The sequence below is a fragment of the Temnothorax americanus genome, unplaced genomic scaffold (genome assembly GCF_048541705.1).
Source record: "Temnothorax americanus isolate GAGA-0224 unplaced genomic scaffold, ASM4854170v1 Scaffold15, whole genome shotgun sequence".
NCBI lineage: Eukaryota > Metazoa > Arthropoda > Insecta > Hymenoptera > Formicidae > Temnothorax > Temnothorax americanus.
Genome location: NW_027509286.1, coordinates 1,223,551 through 1,242,293, shown reverse-complemented (window position 1 = coordinate 1,242,293; position 18,743 = coordinate 1,223,551). Strand labels below are relative to the sequence as shown.

The 18,743-nt window shown below is 40.1% G+C and overlaps 3 protein-coding genes across 3 annotated transcripts; 2 read left to right on the top strand and 1 right to left on the bottom strand.

The window, feature by feature from the left end:
* Nucleotides 1-5,657: 5,657 nt before the first annotated feature.
* On the top strand, nucleotides 5,658-12,727 carry Nt5c (5' nucleotidase C). The gene is made up of 8 exons (XM_077401949.1): nucleotides 5,658-5,933; nucleotides 8,371-8,546; nucleotides 8,952-9,179; nucleotides 9,656-9,796; nucleotides 9,861-10,018; nucleotides 10,129-10,315; nucleotides 10,407-10,547; nucleotides 10,678-12,727. The coding sequence occupies exons 1-8, from the start codon at nucleotides 5,744-5,746 to the stop codon at nucleotides 11,032-11,034; spliced, it is 1,578 nt and encodes a 525-aa protein (XP_077258075.1). The 5' UTR covers nucleotides 5,658-5,743; the 3' UTR covers nucleotides 11,035-12,727.
* Nucleotides 12,728-13,124: 397 nt separating this feature from the next.
* On the top strand, nucleotides 13,125-15,529 carry LOC143895220 (dynein regulatory complex protein 9-like). Its single transcript, XM_077402194.1, has 4 exons — nucleotides 13,125-14,112; nucleotides 14,424-14,707; nucleotides 14,769-15,016; nucleotides 15,215-15,529. Exons 1-4 carry the CDS (start codon nucleotides 13,772-13,774, stop codon nucleotides 15,464-15,466), a joined length of 1,125 nt encoding a protein of 374 aa, XP_077258320.1. The 5' UTR covers nucleotides 13,125-13,771; the 3' UTR covers nucleotides 15,467-15,529.
* A 69-nt stretch (nucleotides 15,530-15,598) lies between these two features.
* P58ipk (dnaJ homolog subfamily C member P58IPK) lies at nucleotides 15,599-18,572 on the bottom strand. Its single transcript, XM_077402193.1, has 6 exons — nucleotides 18,374-18,572; nucleotides 18,168-18,278; nucleotides 17,735-17,934; nucleotides 17,316-17,641; nucleotides 16,898-17,241; nucleotides 15,599-16,803 (listed from the first exon to the last, which is right to left on the bottom strand). Exons 1-6 carry the CDS (start codon nucleotides 18,417-18,419, stop codon nucleotides 16,385-16,387), a joined length of 1,446 nt encoding a protein of 481 aa, XP_077258319.1. The 5' UTR covers nucleotides 18,420-18,572; the 3' UTR covers nucleotides 15,599-16,384.
* Between the last annotated feature and the right edge of the window lie 171 nt (nucleotides 18,573-18,743).

Below are 18,743 nucleotides of genomic sequence, written 5' to 3'. Positions count from 1 at the left end.
TGGCAGTTTCACTATTAAACATGTCAGCTAAATTATTTTATTAAAAACTTAATAAATCAAGGCGCTACTTTTATTTTATCTTTTTTTATCATAAAAATATATATCATTTCCCTATTTAATATAATAAGAAATATATTGTGAAAAAAGAACAATGTAAAACAATCTACTGTACGGAAGTTCATCCAAAACCGCAAGAGGCAAGAATTAAATAAAAAAAAATATATATATAATAAGAAATATATTAATATACTCTCTAAAGAATTGTGGAATACATGGTATCCCGATTATTAAAAATTTCATGTAAAAGTTATATACGATTGTATGTACACAGAATGGTTCGATGCTGCTGATCATTCGCAGACAGCTTCGAAAAAAAACCAAGAAAAAAAACGTCAAATTTTATTTTTGAAATATTGGAAAAGTGAGCATGGCTTTACACTTTATCGCATGCAACGCGATTTTATTTTGTGCTCTAAAGCGTGTATTTTATGCTTTTTATCTTTCAGAGGGAGGTTTTTTAATTTATTTTTTTTTTTTGTTTATTTATTTATTTTTATTCAAATTTCTCACTCTCGACGGTATTTGTATCACGTGTTAAAGAGTTTCTGTTTCCAATCATCTGGTCCAGTTTCCAATCGCTGATGAAATCAAAAAATGGTTTGCCTTAAACGCGTTTTGCGCCATTAGCCCGGCCTTAGATCACATTTCATTGTCGCAAACGGAGAAACTCGCGAGCACGAATTAGTCTACGGAGATCGTTAACGCGGTCCCTCTGATTGCAATTAACCTTTGTCTACGGGAAGACAAATACGAGGCGATTGTTAGAAAACTATAAGGAGCTGCGAGAGACCGGGATGCGCGATAAAAAACCGAGTCAGGAAGTCATCCGTGTGATGGGAAACGCGGCTTCGTTTTACGCAGGAAGTGCACACACGATTCGCGCATTCATGATGAGAAAACCTTAAAAACATCGTTTTCCGGCTAACGTGCCAATTACATTATGCGCGTAAATGAAACGGTTGCAATCCTTTATCGTTTTTTTTTCCCCACTTTGAAAGTATTCAATAAAAATCCATTAAAGTAGATCCGAGAATTCCAGCGACGCATTGTTTCCCGTCTTGCGTGTAACTTGGAAAGAACATATATTTTACCATGATCAATAAAAATTGACGAAAAACTCCGTAAGAGTAATTAGGACTGCGGCAATTCGTTGTATTTAAAAAAGAAAAAGGCAGGCAAGCCTAGCTTAAACCAGTTGGATGAATCTTATCCGTGACTCTCTCACTCTCTCTCACGTTTATTTCCCGCTTAATTAATGAGACGCGTTGTGCCGAGTATATCTGCTGCAAATTCGACGATCCGCGAAAAAGGGTATCGGTTTAATGCGAGCTAAAACTAGTGTGAATCAATTAAGTAACAAATTAATGCAGGTTGGAAATTGTGACCGTAATTATGATTAGCATATATCCCGCTCGCATAACTCGTTACGTCTACGCGATAGTGCGTATTAGATAGTGATATTGCCGTAATATAACAGACGTCGTACGCAAGTAATTCGATAAAAAAACATTCATTCGTATAACGGCATACGTAAATCGCTATAGAGAAATCTTGCTCAAGTTCGTCTCTCGAGTGACGAGAGCGTCTTTTCCATCTCGAGACAATGTAATTCTTTTTTTTAAGAAGTCTCCGATAAATTAATGTCGTATTTAGAGTCATCCTCGAGTTATCCGAGCGATTAGAAATGCCGGAAATGACTGATGTTAATCGAAAATAACGACGATACGGCAGAAGGGTGGAGTCACGGTGAGAGTCGCCGAATTACTTAGAAAGTCGCGAGCGCGTAAAACTTGCCCTCCGCGAAGGAGCGGAAAGTCAAGGCTGCTATTTTTAACATGACACAATATTTGCGGATATGAAATCGGCGATCGGCCGATACGGACGGGCTTTCAGCAGCAACAACGCGTGCGCACGTTGATTCCGTTGAAACTGTCAATATACCAGGCAGCGGGATGTGTTATCAACGCCTCGGGGATATATCCCGGGATATACGTGTGTGGGAAATTTTACAGAGAATATCGCGGCGCGGGGGTTGCGCGTATATACTTTGCTACAATGTAAAATTCGATTGTCCCGTGGAATTGTATATTTGAAGTACAAATTCGACGATCAATAGTTCGAAAAGCCACTCGCAAAAATCCATAATTTTATCTGCGTCATTTTGACCCGTGAGAGGAAGCCCCCCGTAAAAAAAAGAGAGAGAGAGAATATTCGCGGGCAAAATTTGCGCTCTTATAATAACGTAAAATTATTTATTTAAACATTAGACGTTTATTTCATCGACTATAATTGGCAAATAATCATCGTGACGATTCGACCATTGGTTTTGGTCCGATTGATCGTCAAGGCGTTAATAATCTTTGATACTTTATATATATATATAATAAGCATCTCATTTTTTTTAATAATCTAAATTAAATTAAATTATTAAATTTATTTATATATAAGTGTCAAAGATTATTAACGTTTTGACGATCAATCGGACCAAAACCAATAGTCGAATCGTCACGATGATTATTTGCCAATTGTAGTCGATGAAATGAATCTAACGTTTAATGTTTATTATATTGTTGGCGAATTACGAATGCACTTTTGGTTTATTTATTTAAATAACAATTTTTTTGTCAAATCAGAAGGTATAGAAAGTGCGCGTATAATGTTATGTGTTGCACATATCGCTGTACATACATTGTATTTCCGCGTTTCTTGTTTAATCGCACGGGGCACCGGCGTGGATGCGGCGCCCGCACATCGTGATTATAATGCGGGGAAAATGAGTTATGTAACCAGCGCGACATAATAGATACGTCGTATATATCTCTCCGCGCCGGAAAGATAATCGATCGTTCGAGATAACGCTCGGATACATTATCAGAAGAGTGCGACGACCGGGGATCGAAGAGCACGTTAGATTAAGGCAACGAGGTCGCGTGCCACCGGTGGCGGCAGAAATGGCTATACACGTTGGATGTAGCTTTCAACGTCCATCAATCAGGGAGCAGTGAATAATCATTTTTTGGATATCGTAAGACGCTGTTATTCGACGAGATTATTAGCTTCGTGACGCGGTATTTCCTCCTTTAATCGCACCGGCGCGCAGAGCGCGAACCGCTGACGTTGCACCGATATTAGTATCGCGCTGGGAGAGACAAAAAATGAGAGAGAAACCCCTTATACGTCATGTATCAGGTGCATTGGATTTTTCATATTTGTCAAATAGAGTTGGAAAGAATATTTTAGCAAAACTGGGGTAAAATTGTCATTGTGCATTTATAGTCTCTTTCATGTCTAAATTTTTTTTTTGTTCTTTTTAAAAAACTTATTTTTCCTCTTGACAATTTAATCTTTTCAACTTACAGTATCTAACGTCCAATATTTTAATAAAATGAAGCGTCACCGTAAAATCGACATGTAAAAAAACACCCGGTAATTAATTGTTCCTTTATAATTAATTTGCGCGTTTCAGTGACATTCTACAATCTTGGACAGTTATCTGTTTTTTTTTCTATTCCTTCATTGTTAAACATTAAAGGATAAAATTTAAACCAATACCTTGAGTTAAATAACATTTTGTTACTCTTAACTATCATGTGTGTCAAAGTTTGTTTTAATTCCACTGCTGTTAAATTAATGACATATTGAGTAGAAGCAGTGCGGCGACCTATATAAAAATAATGGTTAAAAATGGCTCAAATCGAGTATAATTTTACACTACAAATTTAACAGATGTATCCAGAATAAAACCAATAATGACGATAGCAAAGATGCAGTATGCGGATGCAGAAAACGGACCGACGAGACGACGAGACGAACGACGGACGGATCGTTAATCATTACGATCGACAGCAGGTTCGTCGGTGGCCGTCTGTTAAACACGGAGGCGTGCAGAAATCGTATAATACTCCTCCGTACCGGTTGGGAGCGGCATAAATCGCGAATCTCTCGCGATTAGAATCGAGTGCCAAGTGTGCTAAGCATCCTGGAATGTCTCCGTACGTCGCGTCGCACGTCGCGGCGTCGCCCGCGCGCCCGGGAAACATTTTGGGAGCGCTTTACTACAACGCGCCGCGGTTATTTACCTCTTACGCGCGGAGAAACTCCACGACGACGACGTTGGGACGTTTGACGCGGGGACTGCATTCAAATCACGCAGCCGAGGTAGGGGGCTCGTGCGCGGCACAATTAACCCATTTATCGGGTCTAACACGAGGTAAATATTAAGCAACGGGGGAAGAAAACAATCGCCTCGGAATATAGATCCCGTGGGCGGGCTAAGCGTCAGACTTTCTAAAGACGCGGGCCGGGCGTTTCGAACGTTCGGCTCTAATTAGAGTCGTTTAACGTCACGTAATCGCGCCGGATCGCGGGGATATTTTAACAGCTTGAAATCGACTTCGCCGTGTGACTCGATAATAAAGCGTAGGAGCGTGTTTCCGCATATATTTGAACAGGTATTTAACAGAGAGGTACGCGCAGCGAGTTTAGAAAGACGTATAGAGAGATAAGCGAAGATTGTCACGTTATTATTATGATAATTGGCGGTCGATAGGATATCTTATCGCAATAAAAACGTCGGTGATGCAAAATAACGATGGGCTGTTTGGAAATCCATTACTTAAAACTCGTTTTAAATCTATATAACTTAGGTATAGTGTCGAAATTCGGAATGGAATTCCATTTATAATCAATGTTTTGTGTAATAAGAAAAATAATAATCGAAAAATCAGAGCACACATACAACAAAGCAATATTAATAAATAGCGATTAATTATATATTAATGCTTAGTAATTAATAAAATAACCAATGTATAATAAATAATATATACATAAAGTATATATACATTTGGCATAAATAAAATTCTATTAATTAGATTCTATCCTGAAACTTTTTTGCAGATCGGCGATCGGCTGAAGTGAGCCTCTTAAAATTACTTTAAAAACGCAAGGATAAAAGCACAATTGCAATTATCGCATGTAAAACAAAATGTTCAACAAATTTCTAAGAATGTGTAGGAATTAAGAATTTCCAAGTCTTTTTAAAATCATATATCCTCGATAATAGAGGTTAAGTATCCAATAAATGTAGAAAATTTGTCAAGATTTCAGGGATTTTCCTTACGCGTATAATAGAACATTACCTTATTTCGTAACGTATAAGTATCCGCTACGAAGGAGGCGCTATACGATTTCAAAACAACGTCGTCATCGGTACGTCTCATTTAAATTCATTGAGTATAAATAGCAGTTAACACGCTCAAATAACCCTCCTCTATTATATAAATCTCTGCACGATCTATATATCGCGTAAAGGCATGCGACGCGACGCCGCGCTAATGACATTGACGGAACCAACAAACACGAACGAAAGAAATTACCGAACGGAATATCAACCCAGGCGCGATGAAGACGACAAAAAGTCGCCAACCGTCCACTAGCGTCCCAGATACGAGAGTAACGACCAATCGCGTTGCGCACATCGAGACACGTGACCGAGCAGCGCGACCAATCGCGCGGCTTCGCCCGCGTCGCGCCGCAAACTTCGATCCGCGTCGCGTCTAGCGTATCTCGCCGGGTTCGTGGACGAGTGCGGTGGCGCGAGGCCATTGGCGGCGGGCTGATTCAAATCGGCCGGCCGCCGCGGCGCCGCGGTGGCTCGCGTCGCGCGCCCGCCAATCAGTCCGTGATGTTGCACGCGAGGATCGTCGCGGCGTCGCGCCGCGTCGTCGAGGCACGGCCGTTTGCGCGGCTCCGCGAGGCCGCCGCGTCCCATGGAGCATCCAGGCGCACGGTGGGCGATCGCGCCCTCAACCGCGGCCGAGTGTCGCGCGAGGACATGCGCGAGAATTACCTGAGGGTGCTCGACAAGTTCAAGTGTGAGTATAGCCAACGGTCCCGTGGCCGCGCGGCCATGCTGCAGTGTCAACGTCAATCGGCCGACATTCACGGTATTCACACGCGTGTTCTCACTCGTGTTAGTGACGTTTGCGTCCGCGCCGTGTTTATTTGTACGTCCGTCGTCCGTCTCGCTCGCACGCGCGGAGGGTGCCGCGCATGCGCCCGCCGCGTTCGATATATCGATAGGGCACGCGCGCGCGCGCGCGACCTTGACGCGCCGCGCACGCCGAGCGAATTATTGGCACGCGGATCGATCACCCTCTCCGCGGGAGTAGTGGTGGTGGTACCGTTACGCGCATCTCCCCCAGCCCCCAACCCCATGCGGTCTCTCCGCCGGGGTCGCCGGAGAGACGCGGACGGGATCCGATCGAGAGTCTCTTTCTTTCTAGAGCGCAAATTTTAGACGCGGACGAGAGACGCGTGCGATTACGTGTATGCGATGGCGATGAGGGAAATTTTGACCGATCGCCAAGCACTCGGGTATACACGTGTCTGAGGGTGCCATTACATGGAGCGCGGAAACGCGGAAACGCGGAAGCGCGGAACAGAATAGTAACTAGATTCCGCGTTTCCGCGAGTTGAGTCCCGCACGTTTGAACGGAAAAGCGGAATCCGCTATTATCGTGTATGTATGTATGTATGGCTGCGTTTCGATATTCACTGCCAGTACTTAACGCAGCCTATGTATGTACCCTGGCTTGCATATAAGATATACTTCATAATAACCATCAACATAATGTTTGGATCTATAATATTATACTGCCACTTTTATTAAATAATAAAGTAATCGAAGAGTATGTGTAAAAGCTTTTTTTTTCAATGTGATTAAACAGCTCCGAAATTTGATGGAGTATACTGTATCCGCGTTGACAACGGATTTTGACGCGTTCGTTCCGCGAGTTTGTTTCTCCTTATATTACATGGAGCACAATTTGCGCGGAAAAGCGGAACAGTATAGTGACAAATAAACATTTGTATTCATTTCTTAAAATTGTGTTCACTTAATTCATTGCAATTTTTATTAATATGCTTATCTTTTCAGCTTATCTATTGAATACAAGCATTTTAATCAATAAATACCGTTAAAAATTAATATTTTATAATTCTCCGTTCCGCTTTTCCGCTCAAAATATGCTACATGTAATATTAAGGCATTCAAAACAGACGGAACGGATCGACGGAAATCTAGTAAATTTTGTCTTCCGCGCTTCCGCGTTTCCGCGTTTCCGCGCTCCATGTAATGGCACCCTGAGAGATCGCTCATCGGCGTGGGCGATTACCTTTTTCCTATATTGAAGGATGTCAAAATGATATTGTTCTTTTTTTTTAGCAAGGAATTGATACGAAGTAAAAACCAATGGTGCTGCGTTCCATTTAGGAATAAATATTCAAAGAAAAAGAGAAAAGGACACTTCCTTTTCTTAACGCAATCTGAAATTCAAATCTTGCCTCAAAATTCTCAAAATATGTATAAAAACCTCCATAAATATATATACAAATATATAATGTATACATATTTTAGCGCCTATAATACACAAATGTATAATATAATTTTATCGTCTGTAATTGTTGGAATTAATGGGTACGTTAATTATTGTCACCCATAAATTCGAGGAGCTTCGATAAATTAAAGAAACAGGAGGCACTGCCATCAGGAGAGAAAAAAAAAACTATGCGCGTTCACATAAATTTGTCGCGGGTGTGAAAAACATGGGCCCATCGAAATTTCAATATTAAATGCCCGTGTGTCTCTCCGGCCGCGTTGACAAACTTACGAGCCGCGGCTCGTATATTTATCGTCGCGGTCGGACGACGCGAGAGATAACGACGTGCCGTCGAAGCGAAGTTATTTGAACGAGCGAAACGAACAGGAAAAGTACATAAATTAATCATGAGGTTGTGTGTCTCTCGGATCACCCGACACATTCCCGCGATCGTCTTAATTAATTAAAATCCGCGCTGACGAAGAGCGGCGTAAGGAGGGCGGCCGCGCGCTGCGGAGACAGATTAGATTTTAGATCGCGCGGAGATCGGGTCTCTCGCGGCACGACGACGGAGAGGAGCGACGTATGTGATGCCGGGCAGAAAAATCTAGGACAGTGAAAATCGGCCCCGGTATCGCGCGCATCTATAGAACGAAACGGGAGCACCGACGCACCGAATTGATCGCCAGTTAGGTCTGGAGGAGTAATAACTGTAGTTCATTCCGATCGAGGACTCTCGAGGCGCTCACGCGAAATTAAGATCGGACGCGAGCGATATCCGATCCGCATCCAATTCGCGGAGAAGCCGCGTCTCCCTTTGCCGCATCGCGCCGCAGAAACCCGACTTTTATCTTAAGATCAGGTGTCCCGCGCCTTTTTTTTTCTTCCCCAGAGCTCCCAGATTAATTATCGTCGGTTTTTTTTTTTGCAGCGAAAAAACTGCCGCAAGATGTGAATGCCAAGGGCGTGTTCGCCTGCAACGAGCTCGACTTAAAAGAGGTCCAGGTGTATGGATTCGATTACGATTACACGTTGGCGTGTTACAAGCCGTCTATGGACTACTTGCTTTACAGCCTGGGACGTGACATGCTTATTAAAAAATATAAGGTCTCTACTTTGTAAAAAAAAATCCGTTTACTAATCAAATCGATACGATACGTAGGCTTGCACGCGCGCAATTTTTTTGCTTCTTCAGGTACATCTCACCTCGAGTCAACTTTTTGTGAAAATGCTAGCATCTATAATCATTTTCAAGAAAGTTATTATTTAATTATATACGGAAATAGTTTCGATGTATAAGAATTAAATGATTTTCTTTACCTTTTACTATTGCTTTCCATAAAACAGAAAATAGTTTCTGTGAAAGATAAAAGAATTAAATATAAGAGTACGCAAAGCTTGTCCTTTATCTCAAAGGACAGTTTATTCAGAAATTCTCCCGAAATCAAAGGACAATTACGGCCGATTAGAATTTCATCTTGAAATTCGCTTAAACTCGCTTAATTATTCCAGTATCCAGAGGGAATTGCCAATCTACAGTACAGAGAAAATTTCGCCGTCCGCGGCCTCCATTACGACATCGAGAAAGGTCTCCTGCTGAAGCTCGACAGCTTCTTGCAAATTCAATTGGGCGCCGTTTATCGTGGCTTGCATCCCGTGCCCGACGAGGAGGTCCTCCGTCTCTACAAGAACAGGACAATGCCGATAGCTTACGTGGAGGCGCCCCATAAACACTCTCATGTAAGTTCGTTATCAAAGAACTTTCCTCCCCCCTCGATAAGATGGGGAAATCGGCGAGTAATGCGTAGCACTTGATGAAAGCTTGATGCACATATTTCTTTTTTTTTTTAATAAGAGAACGGGCAACGCGCATGGTTTGTTTAAAACTGTAAAAACTCGGGATATACTTTGGTATTTTCAAACATCGATATGATACGATCTGTGGCTAAACAACTATGCTTTTAATTATTTTTCTAAATATCAAAAGAGATTTTTGCTCTTATGCTGCGACAGAAAAAGCAGCAACATTTTTTCTCACATTTGTACGTTTTTACTTGTAAAGAAAAATTCCAATATATTAAATGCCCCACCTTCTCTGTTTTTTGCATCAACATTGCTTCGATCATGACGCGCAGAAGGCAAGTACATTTATATTCGCACGATATACATGAAATTTTTTTAGAATATTCAAGATTCTGACATTTATTTCTTTTCAGGATGCCTTACATCGCACGAAAATGGTTCAATTAGCCGATTTGTTTTCGGTACCGGAAATGAGTTTATTGTGCAACGTTACGGAGTACTTCATACAGAATCATATCGATTACCATCCGGAGATACTATTTAGGGACGTTAAGGTGAGCAATCAAAGTATAATTTTGCTAATTGCTTTTATAATAAAGTTTATGCAAATCTTTATAGAATTCTGTGCAAAGCTGCCATCCTGTAATGCATCAACTAGTAGCGGAAAATGTGTCTGATTACCTGGAACAGAATAAAGATTTGAGAAGATTTTTCGATCGACTTCGAAATGCCGGCAAGAAGATGTTCCTGGTCACAAACAGTCCTTTTCAATTCGTGTATGTTTCTCAAGTGTTGGCAATCTAAATCATCAATTAAATAAAATCTATAGAATGTTTATGCAGTTCACTATAATTACTAATTTTTAATGTTAATGTGATTTTTGCAGTAACAAGGGCATGCAGTTTCTGGTCGGCGAAAATTGGAAGAATTATTTCGACGTGGTGATCGTTCAAGCGAGAAAGCCAAGATTTTTTACCGAGGAATCGCGCCCCTTGAGAATCTACGATGAAGTTAAACAGACGCAATTATGGGATCGAGTCACAAAACTCGACAAGGGTATCGTATATCTTGAGGTAACTGTCTATTTTGATATCCTAGAAAATTATATATTTATAATTATGCGCATATATATTACATATATTTATTAACCGCGGAATATTTTAGGGAACAGTTAAACAGTTGCAAGACATGACCGGATGGCGAGGACATCAAGTATTGTACTTTGGCGATCATCCATACAGCGATCTGGCGGACGTGACTTTAGAGCATGGCTGGCGAACGGGAGCGATAATAAAAGAATTGACGGTAATTTAAGCAGAATTCCTATTAATCCTTTTTGTACGAGGCTAATCTGCTTTCGAGAAAGAATGTTGATGCGTTGAATTTTATATAAATATAATGTACGATATATAAAGGGTTATAAATTACATTACAGCACGAAATCGAAACCTTGAATGATCCAAAGTTCAAAGAAAGCGCGAACTGGCTTCAGATGTTAACTGGTCTAATTGAGGAACATCAGGATTACGAAGGACACGAAGTGCAAAATGAACTGGACGAGTGGATAAAGGAACGGGATCAATTGAGAAACGAGATTAAATATGTTTTCAACAAACAATTCGGTTCGGTGTTCAGAACATATCATAATCCGACTTATTTTTCAAGGAGACTGTTCAGATTCGCTGATGTCTATATGAGCTCGATCACAAATCTGTTAGAATACTCCACAAGTCATACGTTTTATCCCAGGAGAGGTGTGATGCCTCACGAGTATACTAGTTACTTCGTATAAAATGTCTATATTTTTAGAAATATTCGTTTCTCTCTTATATAAGTACTTTTAGAGCGTACGATCAAAATATTTCGCGTTGCAGAATAGTATTTTCGATCATGAGAAAAGCTGATATATTCGACATCACAATGTAAAGCCTTCATAACAGAGAATCACTAATTCCGCGCAAAATACTTTCGCCTTATTATTAGATATGCATGCGTAATTTGCGTGTACATATAATGTGAATCTATATCGATCAACGTTAATGCGCTTTTACAGCCATGTAGTTACAAGTAATCTGCATTGAAATGTAATGTATGTAAACGCGATAAAACGGACGGGCGTATAGATCACGAAGGCTCTTACGTTATTATTATTACCATGACAATAGCCATATTATGTAAAATGAAAATACATCATGTTATAAGGATTCCAGCCAGAAATAATTCGTCGAATCAATGTCGATTTGATCGAATCGATGTGTTGATGAATCGTCGCTGTCGAATATTGAGTGATATTTTCAGTATTTTGTGTAAAAATTGATCCTATCATAATTTTTTTATGTTAATTGAGCAATTGCGAATATTTCTGTTAGATTTCTGTGTTTTGGTTAATTTACTATATCAAATACAATGGATGCGTTCCGTTTCACGCATGATGCATCACTTATCCTTGTTTAACATTCGGTGAACAACAAGGACAAATGATGTATTATGCGCATGATGCGTAACGGAACGCACCTAATATATACTTATATACTGTGCTTTTTGATTTTACATCAATTTGATATAGAATTGACCGCGCAAAAGACAATAGAAATCTTATAGAAATATTCGTAATTGCTCAATTAGCATAAAAATAACTATAATAAAGTCGATGATAAAAAAAATATAAGCCTATATCGACTATTCATCGACGTATCAACATTAAATTCTCAATTCGACTAATTTCTGGTTGGAGAGTAAAATGTATACTATGTATAGGATAGGAAACGGCGTAAAAGTCGATCAGCTATACGCAAAGTATTATTGAGCTATAAAACTCGTTATATATTTTGAGATTAAATAATTTATTTTTCATAATTTATGTAAGAAAGAGAGATAATGCGCTTTTGCGCAATTAGAATGAAATATAAATTTTGAAGAGAATGCTAATTTAGATCGTGTCGATACTCAATTATTTTTGCAATGAGATTGATATTTACTGTTATACGTGCATAATAAATACGTTACCGTGCATGATAAATTTAAATTTTAACTTGTAATATATTTATGAATATGCCGTATATCGTGAACAAGTACAAACGTATCGCGCGTATGCAATTCAATTTTTATCCGGAATTTATAAAAAGAAAGAATGCAATTTAATTAATATTAACTTTCCTTCTAACAAAAGTTCCTTCTAAGTAATCTGTTTAATCTTATACCTTTCTGTATGAAAATGTGCATTAAAAGCAAACGTTCGTTTAAAGTTTAAACTCATCAATGTAAAACAAAATTATTTGTTATCACGGACCTGATTTATTATATTCTTTATAGAATGATTTGATACTCAGCATATTCAAAAATATAGTCGTTAAGATAACCGTGTGTTCAAAAGTATACAGAAATATAACTATTATTAAACGAAAAATGCTAAAGTATATTTATTTAGTATCTTTGTAGACGAAATGTATTATTGTTGCTAAATATAATCTTTATTTTCAATACAATTGATTAAGTTTCTATGTAAACATCACCAAGATAAAAGCATCTTTCAATCTCTGTCTGTCACGTTTACTGATATTTCTTTGTTTCCAATTTGCCTTTCAAATTTTTACAAATTTGACGCAGCAAATTTTATATAGCAATATGACTTGGGAAGATATTAAACCAAAGATCTCAGTGCCATTATTTTGTGCACTTGCACTCTGTATATTCCTGGCAGATATTTTAATTGACGAGAAAAAATAATTAGGTACGGAAAGTAATAATAAAAAGGTTTGTATAAATATGGTTAAATTTCTGATAGCAATCATTTTCAATCCTAGAATATGTATCTTGATTCATACCACTTTTCAAGAGGAAAATGATTAAATAATATATATATATATATATATATATATATATATATATATATTCTAGTATAATACTAAATAAATATAAGCAACATTGCATGCAAATATTTAAGCGCATTTTCTATAAAGTATAATTTAGTTTTATCAACTAATTCTCTCTCTTTTCTCTCTTCTCTTTTTATTTATTTTCATATTTTATATAAAATGGCATATATCATTGTATAATACTATGTGTATTTATGCTATTTTAGCATATCTCGATATGATGGCAAATGAACTGGAAATAACCCGAGACGGACAAGCATTTCAAAAGGAAATCGCGCTGAATAGATTATCATCAATAACTTTTCAACAAGCTCGTAGAAATGTAATTCATGTCAATGACGTATCAAGATCAAGTACACATACCATCGAGAAAACGCTGAAGGAGTCCACTGACATGTTCATCCAAAATTTAGACAAAATCTCTAAGGTGGATATTAAGGATGAAAAAGTAAAATAACATTATATTGTGCTTATCTACATAATTGACATATATTTTTAAAAACTTACTACTTATTTCATTTATTATTTTACAATATATAAAATTATTAATAAAACTCTATCCAGAAATCTGACATGTGAATTATAGACTATCTAAATCTGAACTTGATACTTATTATTCAGTCATTACATTTCATCGAGCCTGGAACGCCTTTGATGGAACCTCCAGAATCGCCTGTTGGCACACTATCGTCAAAAACAGAAGATTCGAAATCAGACGATATCGAGGTGCAAAGTGCAGAGATGGAAATTTCGCTGGTCGACTGTTTCACATCGCTAGAAGCGGCCGCTATATCTTGTGTCCTCGAGGAGTGTTTGGATCAGCTTGCCATAATCGGATTCATGATACCGGCCGATGTCGATCCACGCTGGGACGAGACGTTTAAGACGATCGACGAAACATATGGGGTGCCTGATGAACCTAGAATGATTTTCAGAAAAGACATGGGCCTGTTACCAGTCGTACCCACAGAGGCTGAAAAAATGCAGAGAGACAGGTGCGCAGAAACACACCCTCGTACACATTATAACACTTGTGCAAAAATGTACTCTACTTTCTATTGCTTGGATATAACTGAGGGGCGTGTGTGTAAAGTTCCTTAAAAAAATATCTTAAAAATATCCTTAAAAATAATACGTTACTCCAAGATACTTTTTTCGGAGCTTTGCATATGTTAAACTTTTTGCAAAAATGTCTTGCTCTCCCGTTATCCTAGCTGTAATGGAAGTAAGAAACTTCAAAGGGCAGGATGCGCTTCGGACAATCGCTGATTTGCTTTCACTCCTTCAATAAATAATCTATATTTAGGAACTATGTGTGTGAGGTCCTCAAAAAAGTCCTTCACGAAATAAGGACTCATGGGAGGTTCGACAGTCTGCGAGAAGAAGTTGATAATATCGCGAAGAAAGAAGAAGGCGAACGCAATCTCGAAGAGAGCGCCCAGAAATGGCTCAGCCAAGCTGAACAGCTTCGCGAGCAGCTGGAATCCGACAAAAAAGCGAACGAGGAAGAGAGGAAAAGGACGACAGAACTCGCGCAGGAAAGCGACGCGCGAGTCGACCACGCGATATTCTTAAACAGCGGGAAAATGGGTAACACATAATTCATATAAGTGCGCTTTTTGCTGGTTCTGATCGAGTATATTGTACTCAGGCTACGCGGAAAGATGGGCGAAAGCCAGATTGGAACAGCAGGAACTCAAGCTGCAACTGCAAAAGAAAGATATGCTGAACAAACTGAGCGAATATTCAAAGGAGTACAATGCGGAGCAGATCATCTCGGCTGAAATGAGTGCTTACTTAGAAGCGGACATCAAAGAGAAAGAAGAGCAGATAGATATGTGGACGAAGAAATACAACGAGGAGATTGTGGAACGGCAGCACGAAATCGACGAGTTCAAGGTATATCCAGAAATTAATAGAGAGTAATAGAATAAATAATAATCCTTACAGTATATGTATTTTTAATTGAAAATAAACATAAACATACAAAAAATGAAAATAAAAGAAAAAAAGAACAAAATAAGTTGTTTAGTATAATACGACATGATAGCGTGAGCTTTTAAATGATGACTCATGACCATCTTGATCCGCTGATAGCGACTGATAGAAGAACAAAAATTAGAGATGGAGAAAATGCGCGCTACAATGGACAAACGACAAAAATTTATCGACGAATGTATCGCCGAGGAGGAAGTGTTGAAAAAGGAAGAGAAGCTAAATAAAGCCGCAACTATTATCCAATCGATATGGAGAGGTCACATGGTGAGGCAACAATTAGGAAAGTACAAAGGTCTGCGAAAACGATTGAAAAAGCGAAAGAAATTAAGCCAGAAAAAAAGAGGTCGATAAAAGAAAGAAAAGACAAAGAGTACACCGAAGAAAAAAAAGAGGATTTCAGTGCCTGAAAAACTACAGAGTTTGATCATTTATTATTGTAAAGAGTTACCGCTTTCTTTACACACTCCAATAATGCCTTCGAAGTATCTGTATAAATTATTCAAATATATTTTTAAACAAATATCAGAAATACATTATTTACATGAAGGTCTGACTCACACACATGCAAACATGACAAGCGCACAGCATTGTTCTATACATCATTTGAACATTACCGAGTACGAATCCCGTACGCGAAAGTAATGATAATATATCGGCTAAGTATCGTACTCGATAAAGGCATAAACGTCTCTCGGACTTATTCGATCTAGTTGTTCGCACATTCTCAAGCTAAAATGAACAGCCGCTGAAGCAATCAGTGGCAGTGTGATAATCACTGTACATCCCGTCCGTATCGCGATATACGTGGGAGATAATCACGATTTTACCAGTAATATACAGATCGGTAATGCGATGATAAAATTACATGCGACAAAACGTCTATGTGCGAGCCGAAATAGATTATATTCATCGCTTAGTCTGCATGTACTAGAGAGTACTGTATTACAAGTTTTTTTTTTGCGGTAGACGAACTAGTGCGGGCGATTAAATCTACCTTCGCATCTTATCAAATGCGTGCCGAGATAGTTGCGTTGCCCGGTATCGCGAGATGGCCACTGATCTCTCGACATCAGTCTATCGACACGTCGACACAATTCGTGCACATAGAATCTCCCGAGTCTAATAATCGGGTTAAACACGTGCGATCTCCATCGAGACGAGGTAGCGAAATAAAATTCGAGCTAGGGCGAAGTGAAGATCGTCCGTCGCGGACGAAGCGACGCGCGCGAGAATGGTAATTTCGCTATCACGACGAGATTTGCGGCGTGTTTAATTGAAGTGGAACTTAAATTGGAAGGGAGACCCGTGGAAGTGGTGGAACTCCTGGAAGGGATTGAAGCCCTGCTGGTGTCGGCCCGATTCCGGATCCAGAGGATCCTCGCCCTGATCGAATTTCGCCCTCTTCTCGTCGTCCGTGAGGACCTCCTTGGCAGCGGCGATGTCGATGAACTTCTTCTGCGCGCGTTTTTTCTCGTCGCCCTCCTGGAAATTATCGGGATGCCACTTCTGCGCCGCTTTCCGATAAGCCTTGATGATATCCCGCTTATTCGCCGTCCTCGAGACGCCTAAGATCTTGTAGTAATCTCGCGACTCCGAGATCTTTTGCCGTTGTTGCGCTTTTTGCAGTCCCTGTTTGGCTCTTTGGAAGTTTGAATCTATCTCTAATGCATCCTTGAACTCTCTGATCGCTATTGAAGGAAAAAAAATTTTATTCGTTACTTTACAAAGTGGGAGAATTATATACATACATCGACACTATAAAATATACAAGACTTAAATTACCATCGTCGAACATTTCCGCGGCAAGATACGCCTCTGCACTGTCGCACAGCACATTCGGTTCCCTCCTGATATTTAACGCCTGTTGGCAATTATCGATCGCCTGAGTCGTCTCAGAAGTTTCCGCGTAACATCGGCAGAGGTAATGGTAAGCCGTAAACTGTACTTTCGGCTCATTCGACTCTTGCTTCAATACACGATTAGCCGAATCAATGCACACGTCATAATCCTTATCCTCCAGCGCTGTCTCCGCGTCCTGCAGCAACTTTTTTATCTTTCTAATCTTCTTATAAAACGGGAAACATTGCTTATGGTCTGGATCGAGCTTCAAACATTCTCGAATCTCCCTAAATATTTATTCCAAATTAGTGCTGCGATTTAACAAAAGTATCAGCGATTATTCTCACGGTTAATTGCTCACTTTAATGCCTCGTCAACGTCCCCGAGACGGTACAGCCACGTCGAGAGCTTGAAGAAACCCTCCGTATTATCGGACAGCAATTTTGTAGTCGAACGTATGTCGGATATGGCGCTTATAAAATCTCCAAGAGCAACATAACTCTCCGCCCTGCGTTCCCTCAAATAAGAGGACCACGGGCATATCTCAATGAGTCGAGTGATCTGCTGCACAGCTGCCACATGATCGTCGTTGTACACAAATTTATCGACTAATTTCATTTCTTCCCTAGCTGGGTATAACCTATCTAAGGCATTCAAGGCATCCCTATTATTTGGTTCTAATGCTAGCTGGAATGAGAACAGAAGGCGTGAGTCGTTCGCCCGTAAACTGTACAGTACGCAATGTAAAAACACAACGTAAACCCGAAGGGGATAACGTACCACACTGCGAAAGTCGCTTTCAGCCTCGTCGAAGTGGGCCTGCTTGAGTAAAATGTTGCCGCGCTGCAGCCTCGCTGGCGTGAAATCCGCCTTCAATTCCAGAACCTTGTCGAGATCGAGGAGGGCGAACTTGGCTTTGCCAAGCGCTAAATAAACCGTGCCTCTCTTGTAGTAGGTCAGGTAATTGCTCGGGTCCCCCTCTGAAAAAAATTTGCTCTTGAACACCGGGGGGACCGTTTTCCTGCTCTGTCTGACGCATGGTCAGCTGACAACGTTGGGAGCTTTCCAGCAAACGACACAAGTGTCCACACAAGCGTCTTTGTTACTCATTGTCGAAAAAGAAAGATTGAACGACGTTTATATCGACTCGTGTCGCTTGCTGGAGAGCTCCCGTTTAAAAGACCAAGTGCAAATTCGGGGGGATTCAACCTACCAACGGCTGCGTGGTAGTGTGACAGGGCATCCTGCAACTGGCCCTTCGCCAGGAACTCCCTACCGTACTCCAGATGTTTCGTGATCTCCGACTGCGAGACACTTCCGACCACTAAAACGAGTCAGCCGTTATCATTTGCTCGTCGGAGAGACGGGCTGGTTTTTTTTTTATTCAAAAGGGTGAGAAGAGGAGGTTAGGGTACGTACCGTCAAGGGTTATATCCAGCAATGCCACTATCAGGAAACCGTACATGACTGGGGGAGGAAAAAAATCAGTTCCACCGATGTACTATGCCGTAAACAAGGAGACTAACGCGCTCGGCACCGCCAGATCGACACCTAACCGTCCGATAACGCAAAACCGTTCAGCCACGCCGCCATTGCGATCGTGGTCTTACACGATTGGTGAAACCGCGAATCGTGTCTCTCCCACTAATGAACCCAGGAGTCAGATAACCTAACCCCTCGCGACGGGAGAGATAAATGTCGAAAGCTCGCGCGAAATATAGAGTTCTTCATGTAAATCTCGGATATCGTCTGGACAATTTTTTTATTGACCCGCTCGGAACTAATTAAG

What these genes read in the sequence shown, in the direction of transcription:
- Nt5c (XM_077401949.1), top strand. Translation starts at nt 5,744, where the DNA reads ATGTTGCACGCGAGGATCGTCGCGGCGTCGCGCCGCGTCGTCGAGGCA. An exon ending in GGTGCTCGACAAGTTCAAGT is followed by an intron (nt 5,934 to 8,370) that starts GTGAGTATAGCC and finishes TTTTTTTTGCAG; the next exon opens with CGAAAAAACTGCCGCAAGAT. An exon ending in AGGGTATCGTATATCTTGAG is followed by an intron (nt 10,316 to 10,406) that starts GTAACTGTCTAT and finishes GGAATATTTTAG; the next exon opens with GGAACAGTTAAACAGTTGCA.
- LOC143895220 (XM_077402194.1), top strand. Translation starts at nt 13,772, where the DNA reads ATGGAACCTCCAGAATCGCCTGTTGGCACACTATCGTCAAAAACAGAA. An exon ending in GAAAAAATGCAGAGAGACAG is followed by an intron (nt 14,113 to 14,423) that starts GTGCGCAGAAAC and finishes ATCTATATTTAG; the next exon opens with GAACTATGTGTGTGAGGTCC. An exon ending in CTTAAACAGCGGGAAAATGG is followed by an intron (nt 14,708 to 14,768) that starts GTAACACATAAT and finishes TATTGTACTCAG; the next exon opens with GCTACGCGGAAAGATGGGCG.
- P58ipk (XM_077402193.1), bottom strand. Translation starts at nt 18,419, where the DNA reads ATGTACGGTTTCCTGATAGTGGCATTGCTGGATATAACCCTTGACG. An exon ending in ACACTACCACGCAGCCGTTG is followed by an intron (nt 17,935 to 18,167) that starts GTAGGTTGAATC and finishes AATTTTTTTCAG; the next exon opens with AGGGGGACCCGAGCAATTAC. An exon ending in AAAGCGACTTTCGCAGTGTG is followed by an intron (nt 17,642 to 17,734) that starts GTACGTTATCCC and finishes TTCTCATTCCAG; the next exon opens with CTAGCATTAGAACCAAATAA.